Source organism: Suncus etruscus, chromosome 5, assembly GCF_024139225.1.
Source record: "Suncus etruscus isolate mSunEtr1 chromosome 5, mSunEtr1.pri.cur, whole genome shotgun sequence".
Classification (NCBI taxonomy): Eukaryota; Metazoa; Chordata; class Mammalia; order Eulipotyphla; family Soricidae; genus Suncus; species Suncus etruscus.
The window spans coordinates 116,854,376-116,864,455 of record NC_064852.1 but is presented as its reverse complement, the minus strand read 5'-3'; the positions used below and the strand labels follow the sequence as shown (position 1 = coordinate 116,864,455).

At 42.1% G+C, this 10,080-nt stretch overlaps 2 protein-coding genes across 3 annotated transcripts in view; both read left to right on the top strand.

Annotated features, from left to right (window-relative positions):
* NOP58 (NOP58 ribonucleoprotein) overlaps positions 1-10,080 on the top strand; it is a 507,450-nt gene that overhangs the window by 280,392 nt on the left and 216,978 nt on the right. The gene's annotated exons all lie outside the window — the stretch shown is intronic.
* Positions 3,341-10,080, top strand: part of KIAA2012 (KIAA2012 ortholog) — a 133,781-nt gene continuing 127,041 nt past the window's right edge. The window contains exons 1-2 of the mRNA XM_049772909.1: positions 3,341-3,424; positions 4,842-5,114. Coding sequence (XP_049628866.1) covers positions 3,341-3,424; positions 4,842-5,114 — 357 coding nt within the window. The remainder of the gene's footprint in view (positions 3,425-4,841; positions 5,115-10,080) is intronic.

Genomic DNA, 10,080 nt, shown 5'->3' with positions numbered 1-10,080 from the left:
ACTTCCTAAAAGTTGGGAGTTGTTTTATATGCCAATATACGGCATGCTGAAACTTATTCCAGCTTCAGGGATGAGTGATCCTCCCCCTCTTACTTTTAAGAAGTAATTTACTTTTAAGACTTTTAGGAAGTTTTTCATGGTTGAAGGGTCATCTTATACACTGGAAAATACATATGAAGAACTCTGTAGATCACAGCTGTTTCAATAAAAAGAAAAAAATAATTAATCATAGGGCTTTGGCTGCATCTATGTAGCCTTCATGGTCTTAGCGGGTTAGCCTATTTCTCCAGATTCATCTTTGTCCATATCACCCAAAGCTTTGCCTATATCCAAGAAGTTGCCTCTTCCCCAGAGACCATATCCATACCTCTTCTTTCTTCTTCCTTCCTCTGTCCTCTCCCCTCCTTATTATAGCCCCATTAAAGCCCCATTCTAGTATCCTAGTATCTTTGTATTCCTCTGCTGGGCCTGCCACCTTCTATCCTTACATCCTCCACCCCAGATCTTTACTGTTTCTGCCCCTGCTCATGGTCCCCATGTTCACTTCCTCTTGCAGATACTGGGTCACTCACTGCTGCCTTCTTGCAGGTAGGGACTGAGTCTCACAGAGAGTGATTTGTCAGTACAGCTTGGTAGAAAGGGCTTTTTTTGCAGTTTGAAGGCATTAAGAAAGGAATAGGGAGGGGGTGACTGTAGCCTAAGATGCTGGGCCAACTTTAGGGGCCTCGTTTTGTAGAGTTTTACTCCACACTAAAGCTGATCAGTCCAATTTCTGATCATCTAGAGCCAAAACCTTTCTTTTTTATTGTTTCTCTACTCATACTAGTTTTAATTGTAGTAAAATATACATAACACCTTATTACAAATATACATTGTAGTCATTTGAGTGACTACTTCAGAGATATTAAGTATTTCTCAGTTTTTTGTATATCTTTTGTACGTCACCCACTTCAAAATATTTTTATATTTCCAAATTGAAACCCTGTATAATCAGACACTAACAGAGACAGAGCGATAGTACTGGAGATTCATCCCTTGCCTTGCATACAGTTGCATCAATTGTGATTTGGGTTCAAATCCCTGGCACCATATATGATCCCCTGAATACCTCTAGAAGTAAACTCCAAAAACCACCAGGTGTGGTCCACAAACCAAAATAACAGATAAATAAACACTGATTATCCAGGTCTTCCTTTTATCTCCCCTGACAAGCACCATTCTACCTTCTGTCTCTATGAACTCAGCTACTTTAAATATCTATTTAAAATAAATTACATATATATTTAAATGTCCCTTTGAGATTGGCTTATTTCAGCATATCTTTAAAGTTCATCCTTAGTGTAGTTGTGTCCAGATTTTCTTCCTCCTTGACACTAAAGAAATACAACTCCAATAAATGTACCTACCACATTTGTTTATCTGTGCAGCTATCAATGGACACTGGAATTGTTTTTACAATTTTCACATTATGAGCAGTAAGATATAAACACATATCTGCTCAGGCTCCTGCTCCCAATTTCTTGGAGTACATCTTCAGAAGTAGGATTGCTGGATCATAATAATTCTATGTTTTATTTCTGGAGAAACTTCTGTACTCTCTTCCACAGCAGCTGTGGAATATTCATTGACATGCTGACTAGTTCCATTTTGAGTCTTTGTGTTCACTGTCTTGACTTTCCCATGATCAATCCCACAGAACTAGACCCCAGGACTTCTATTTCTAATCCTGTGAGATGTGAGCCTATTTCCGAGGAAGACTCCACCAAAAAGTGTTGGAGAGCAAGCTCACTGGCTGAGTGTATGGTTTGTATCCAGTAGTCAGATGTGATCACTGGCACTCAGGCCCTCAAACCCCAGCACCACAGGAAGTGGCCCCCAAAGCAAAACAACCAAGTAGATCATACAACATAATATACACATACTCAGAGACATGCATAATACACACGTAGAAGCCAGTTGACAGCCTATGTGCATCTCCCTCCAAATCAATAGGGGCCACTGTCACAGATCACTAAAATAAGACAGTTTGCCTCTCAGGTTACAGCAGGATCCTAATTCACCAGTAAGAGCATCTTTTTTGTTCCCTCCCCCCCTTCCATCCTTGTCCTTCCTTCCATTTTATTCCTCACAGAGCCAACACGAGGAAAACCTAGTTTCTTGGTCCATAGCAGGGTTTCTCCAAAGGATTGCAACTGGCTCCAAAGGGGACCAACAGGCTTCATAGCTGCCCAAGTCAATCCACATATTGCAGAATATTTACCTACCCAGGTCCCTGCTGGGCTAAATGCCAGCCCAAGACCTCTGTCATTATGACGACTCAAATACCAGCTCCCAGGTCTCAGTACTAAGGGGATATAGGAGGGGGAGCAGAGGGGGCCTATTTGCAGAGAAAGTGGCCAAGTTTCCTGATCCTCCAGTTAGTCGGACAAAATGGGAACTACCACAAAAAAGTTCGATGTTCCACCAAAGGGGGTCTGGATCTCAGCCAAGGTCTGGGGGAAACATCATAGAGGAAGGGGAGAGCTAAGACAAGGGAAAGGCTGTGGCTTTGCATGAGTCCTACCTGATACTGCATTTGGTCCTGCAAGCAATTTCACAAGTGATCCCTGAGCACAGAGCCAGGAATAATGCTCTGGGCAACACCTCAAAAGCAAAAGGAAAAAAACAGGACACACACACAAACACACACACACACACACACACACACAACATTCCTTTAGGGAACACAGACTTGGAGTGTCTCACCAATGAAAACTCACATCTGGAAAAAGAAGGCATTTAGAAGCAAGATGAGTCCTAGGTCTGGAAAATATAGGCACACCTGGTGCTTTGAACTCTTCTGGGTCCTCAGCCCCTCAAACCATCTCCCTCCCAGGAGTCTGCAGGAGCCTGGAGGCTTTAAGGGACTTGGTTGCCTGCTACCATAGCAACAGGGAAACAGCCGCTTTCCCAGAGCCTGGGTGCTGGGGCCAGGTCTGTAGCTACACACAACTGGTAACAGGGCAACAGGTCCAGCTGACAACAAGGAAGAAGCCCCACAGGTGGAAGAAGGTTGGGGAGACCATCCAGAGTTGGAGGGGTCCAGACACACACACACACACACACACACACACACACACACACACACACACACACACACACACACAGTGTGAACTGTGTAGCCGGCTGTTTTTAAGAAGCTACCCAGGGTGGGGGCAATGGATTTTATCAAAGGTCCAGTGTTTGCTCTTTCTGGGCTCCTAGACTCTTGAGTCTGAGACACCTGGAGCTGTGACCAGGGTGCAGTCTTCTCAATCCAGATGAGCTCCTCCTGAAGTGAGATACCCTCCCCAAGAGAACAATGTTCACACTCTCGCTTCTTAGCCGGGGACATGGGAAGTTGGTCCAGAACAAACAGAGACTGGAAGTCTATTTTGAACCAGAGGTAAGACTGTTGCTGAATAGGGAGGGTCACACATAGGGGAGGGGGTTACTGGGTCTCTCTTTTCCCATTAAGCTCTGAACTATGTGTCTGGATTGGGTTTGGCAGGAAGGTGGATCAGGATTGAGGGCACTGCTGAGAGAACTTCCCTCTTCCTTAGGGAAACACCAGGAAAGAATCTGGTTTGTTTGGAACCCCAACAATACCAGGGACCTTTTTCCTTCCCCTGAGAACATGACTTCTGACCTCACTGGAGACGTTAGGTTGTTTAGAATCCAAATGATTTGTTTCAAGACCAGAATTTTGACCCGGGTTTTAGGCCAGCAGGTTTCAGAAGCCCATATCTATGCTTGAAATGCTGTGCATGTTCCTGCCATTTTAAAGGCTTCCTTGAATTTTCTGGAATTCAACCCACAGGACTCATATATATTGGTTTTCACACACACACACACACACACACACACACACACACACACACAATCTCATTTGCAGAGGTTTTTAAAGAGGTAAAAAAAATGTTTTTTGTTATGCTGGAAATCTATTTCCTCTAATCCTGTGGGAAACACAAAATTCTTAGAGTGGGGGAGGGATGCCTTGAAAACTCTAGGATCCTACAGAGATGCCCATTGTCATGGTAGCTTGTTATGATAGCTGACCTTGGCTCCATAGAAAGAAACGCAAAATTTCAAAAGACCTTTGGCCAATGACATTTACTTCCTTAAAAGATATATCCTACTCTGTAGACTCCTAAACAGTGGAATCAGGTAATGTTCCATAGCATCTGGAATGAATAGACAATCTCCCTATATGCAACTGAAGTGATGGGTTGGACGGTGTTTCCCTACTTAAACTGCCGTCTAGCACGGCCTTGTTTCAAAATTATCAGCTTCCTTTGATAATTTTGTCTTGTGTATTTGCGTTGCATACCAAGACATTTTAACTGACCAGTCAGTCACCTCTATACCACACTCTGGAAGGCTCCAGGCCTGTATGATACTACTGAAAAAGTAGAGAATAGGGAGTGAAAATGGCACTGTGTCCTGGGGGGGGGGGTCTACTCCTTCCAAGAAGTGGAGGACAGAACTGCAATATTAAGAAGGATGATTGCGGGCCGGGGGGTGGCGCTGAAGGTAAGGTGCCTGCCTTGCCTGCGCTAGCCTAGGACGGACCGCGGTTCGATCCCCCGGCGTCCCATATGGTCCCCCAAGAAGCCAGGAGCAACTTCTGAGTGCATAGCCAGGAGTAACCCCTGAGCGTCACAAGGTGTGGCCCAAAAACCAAAAAAAAAAAAAAAAAAGAAGGATGATTGCATTTCCTGGCAGGGTATGAGCAATCAGAAGAGAAGCAGTCACTCACTCACAAATGGGCGAATATAATCTGTCAGTGGATCTTACGCCTCAGTGGGTTCTTTCCTAACCAGGATTACTTGAACTGGAAGTCCCCGGAAGACTATGTTCTGGTTCGACGAGCCCAGGATGAAGGCAGCGGCTCCCAAAACACTTGGAGCCTCTTTCTCCCTAAAACCTTCAGCACCAGAAAGGGTGCCCTCATCCTCTACTCTGAAGGGTTTGCCCTATCAGCCTGGACACCAGAAGGGAGAAGAAGAGGCTCTTTCTACCACAGAGGATACAGGAAAAGGCTAAACACACTCCAGGACCTCAAAGAAGCCATCTTGGCTTATGGAAGGAGACAGGTAGGCCTGACAGGGTCCTGGGCTTGGGGAAGTCTCTGACTGGTGGTGGCTTTGGAGTGAAACTTTTCCTGAGGAACTTAGGAAAGTATGAAACCTCTGGATGTCAGCTTCTTCATCTCTGAAATGGGCTTGGGCTCCATCAGTCTCACACCACCATCTTAAGGAATGAATGAGACAGTGAAGATGAGAGGCGACTGAGGGGGAAAATGTGTTTTATTATAGTTGGTTTATGTCTCTCCAGTAGAGACCCACAGAGCTCTCTGAGACTACCTGCAAACTTTTTTTTTATCACTTTCATAAAAACACTGGGGTTACAAATTGTTCATGTTTTAGTTTCAGTCATATGATGTACACCACAGTCTCCATGCAGATTTCCCACCACCAATGAACCCAGTTTACTTCCCACTATTTGTAGCAAGCTTCCTACCATAGATGTGTCTTTCTTGCCCTCATCCCTATTGTCTCTGAATATTATTGCCACACTGTCTTTTCTTTTTATATCCCACAAATGAGTAAAATTATTCTATGTCTATCACTCTCCCTCTGACTCATTTCACTCAGCATATTACTCTCTATATCCATTCATGTTTAAGCAAATTACATGACTTCATTTTTCCTAACAACTGCATAATATTCCATTGTTTCTTTATCCACTCATCTGCTCTCTGGCACTTGGGTTGTTTCCAGATTCTCTGCCTAAAAACTTTTCACCAGCATAGCCAAGACCCTGTTTTTCAGCCACATTCTCCTCACACCTTTAATGTTCTTGGCTTGGTAAACATTGTTGAAAGAATGTTCTAAATATTTACCTTGAGACTCTAAGTATCTGCCCAATAAGTTACAGCCCATTTCCATTCTGAATGCTATATTATGAGAAAAGCCCCAACCTTGCTTTTCTGAATTCTTTAAAAAAAAAATCTCTAGAACATAAACAGAGGATCCCTGTTTTATTAACCATATGTATCAGCCCTTTGGAGAAGGTCACTAGAGAGTAGAAAGCTATGTCACAGAAAAATAAGTTGCCTATGAATGGTGAAGTAATCCCAATAGTCTCAGTGCCTTGGCAGTTTCCATAGGACAAAAGCATTAGTGTCTGACACCAGATCTTTTCCATATGGCCTTTCCCTTCCATTTCTAGTCACCCCTACTCTTCCTCCCACTTTGACCAGAGCCCACACCAGATCCCAACCATGAGAACTCACCATTCTCTGGATATCTCCTATCCTGCTTGTTCTACTCTTTTCTTTTTTAAAACATAATTCTCAACTGGTAAACATTTATTCATTCTTCAAAGTTCTGATTCATCCTTCAAAACATAACCCAAATATCATCTTCTTCAGGAGCTTTAAGCTCTTTCTCTTCTCCTTTCTTGTGAATTATGTCCTTTCATTCCCTCCTCTCTGAACAGTCCCATGATCAAGCTTTGAGGTTGATCTCTTTGTCCATCTCTCTCTTTTTTTTTTAAATAATATTTTATTTAAACACCTTGGTTACAAACATGATTGTGGTTGGGTTTCAGTCATGTAAGAGAACACCCCCCATCACCAGTGCAACATTCCCACCACCAATGTCCCAAATATCCCTCCTCCCCACCCCACCCCACTCTCACCTGTACTTTAGACAGGCTTTCTATTTCACTCATACATTCTCATTGTTAGGATAGTTCGCAATGTAGTTATTGCTCTAACTAAACTTATCACTCTTGTGGTGAGGTTTATGAAGTGAGATGTAACTTCCAGCCCTCCTCTCTTTTGTCTCTGAAAATTATTGCAAGAATGTCTTTCATTTTTCTTAAAACCCATAGATGAGTGAGACCATTCTGCATCTCTCTCTCTCTCTCTATCTTACTTATTTCAATCAGCATAATAGATTCCATGTACATCCATGTATAGGAAAATTTCATGACTTCATCTCTCCTGGTGGCTGCATAATAGTCCATTGTGTATGCACCCGAATCTACACTGTCATAAGCCTGCTCAGATTGGCCAAAGTCAGAAAGTCTATTGCAGCATAACCTTTGAACCTTTGCTTGTTGTGATTGGCTCACTGTGGTCCATTCAGTTGCAGCACAGGAACATTCTGTCTGATACAGCGAATATAGGCCTAAATCTATGCTTTAATCGTAAAATTAGGGGGGTCGTCTTATACACCGGAAAATACGGTATTCTGTAAGAGAAAAACTGGGGGTGTACGTTACTCTAGCAATGGGAGTTTAAATGGGAAGACAGACAACTGAAGAGCAAACTCCACATAACCTCTCAGGCTTGAATTTTAAAGATTCCACATGCCCCAGAAAAAAGAAATGTTTCTGATATATTTTAAACTAATCTTGTTCTTTCAACAACTTATTTAAAACCCTTTAGAGATCTAGAAAAGATCTTCACTAAAACCGTTCTGAGGTCTAGGTCTCATGCTCATAGTAAGTTAGTTATGACTGTGTTCCACTGTACTCCTATTTTCTGGGCTCTAATTTATGTCAAAGATGTATTCCCTTTGGGGGCCAGAGCGGTGGCACAAGCGGTAAGGCCTTTCTCTGCCTTGCCCGCACTAGCCTAGGATGGACCACAGTTTGATCCCCCGCCCCCAGCGTTCCCAAGCTAGGAGCGATTTCTGAGTGCATAACCAGGAGTAACCCCTGAGTGTCAAGGGGTGTGACCCCAAAGAAACAAACAAAAAATTATTCCCTTTGCTATATAACAGGATGTTTAAAATGGCTGACACTCTGTAATCATTGTCACACATCTTTAAAGATTAAAGAATATTGTCTTTATTCTTTATAATATAAGAATAAAAATAATCTTTCTATGAATAAATCACTTTCTTATTTTCTCAATCCTTGCAATAAAAATATGAGTGTTTTGTTGTGAGAAAGTATATATCATGTAAAAAGTCATTCTAATCAAATAAAAATTATACTTCAGTAGGGTATTTTTTTGCTTTGGAAACCAAACCCAGAGATGTTCAGGGCTTACTCCTGGCTCTGTTCAGAAATTATTCCTGGCAGTGCTTCAGGGTCCATACTGAATGTCAAGAATCAAACCCACGTTGGCTGGGTGAAGAGCAATGTGAACCATCTACTGTACTATCTTTTCAGCCCTATTTCAGTTGTCTTGTGTTCTTCTTGTACAACTATAACCCTATAACAACTTGTACAACTATAACACCAGGTATTTCTAGAACTTCTTCAACATTTTTAAATTTTTTGCAAAACTAAAGCTGCTCTCAACTCATTAAATAAAAATTCCTTATTATCCCCCCAAGCTTATGGCTATCTTTATTCTACTCTTCTTGTCTTTGTGAATTTCACCACTCTCATTGCTCATCTGAGTGAAATCACATAGCCTTCACCCTACAGTATATTGTAACTAAAACTATTCTTTAGTATTTGCTGTGTTGATTTGGGGAAGGGGGCGTTGGTTTTTTTGGGTGGGGCAACACCTGGAGGCTCTCAGGGGTTACTCCTGACTCTGCACTCAGAAATCGCTCCTGGCAAGCTCCTGGACCATATGAGAATTAAACCCCGGTTTGCCCTAGGTCAGCCATATGCAAGGCAAATGCCCTACCGCTGTACTATCTCTTCACCACCACCCCTTTTCTTCCCTTTTAAGATGCCCAGACCCAATTGTACTCAGGACTTACTCCTGGCTTTATATTCAGAGATCATTCCAAGCAGGGTGTGGAATCAAACCTAGATAGGGTGTACAAAGGCAAGCACCCTACCTTTTGTACGATCTCTCTGGCCCAGTATTTTGGGTTTATTTCTCTTCACATAATGTCTTTAAGTTTCATCTATACTATGGCATGCACTTTCATTCTTTTGATTATCCACTTTATTTTGTTTATCCATTCATTTATTCATGAGCTTTTAGATCATGGCGGCCATATTTTGATGATTGTGGATTATGCTACTGTCAATATTAGTGTGCAAACATCTGTTGATGTCCTGCTTTCAGTTTATAGATATGTGGGTTTTGTTCTTTTTATTTGTTTGTTTGTTTGTCACACCCGTCAGGAGTTACTCCTGGTTCTATGCTCAGAAATCACTCCTGGCAGGCTCAGGGGACCATATGGGATGCCAGTATTCGAACCACTGACCTTCTGCATGAAAGGTAAACACCTTACCTCCATGCTATCTCTCCGGCCCCATGGTTTTTGTTCTTTAAAAAGGACTTTATTGTCTATGTTATAGATAGGTGAATAAATGATATGTAAACGAGTGTGTGTAAAACATAATTTTTGAGACCATTCTGTGTCTTTCTCTTTCTCTCTCTGACTTATTTCGCTCAGCATAATAGATTCCATGTATGTCCATGTATAGGAAAATTTCATGACTTCGTCTCTTCTGATGGCTGCATAATATTCCATTGTATATACCATATTTTCCAGCGTATAAGACGACTTTTGAAACAAAAAAAGTCAACCGAAAATTGGGGGTCATCTTATATGCTGAGTATATCCAGAAAAATGTTTCAATATGCCGCTAAACGAAAATTGTCTGAATATTGCCACAAAATGAATTTTCCAACTCGTTCCTGCACCGATCACTGCAAGGCTGCTCAGACCGCCTCTCTAACTCAGCCAATCCAAGCAGGCTTTATATGCATGCAAATTAGACAATGTTCTGCACCCGAATCTACACTGTCATAAGCCTGCTCAGATTGGCCAGAGTCAGAGAGGAAGTCTATTACAGTATAACCTTTGAACCTTTGCTTGTTGTGATTGGCTCACCATGGAACGTTCTGTCTGATACAGCGAATAAACCTATGTTTTAACTGCAAAATTAGGGGGTCATCTTATACACCCAGTTGTCTTATACGCCGGAAAATACGGTATGTACCACAGTTTTTTTTTAGCAATTCATTTGTTGAGGAGCATCTTGGTTGTTTCCAGAGTCTTGCTATGGTAAATAGTGCTGCAATGAATATAGGTGTAAGGAAGGGATTTTTGTATTGTGTTTTTGTGTTCC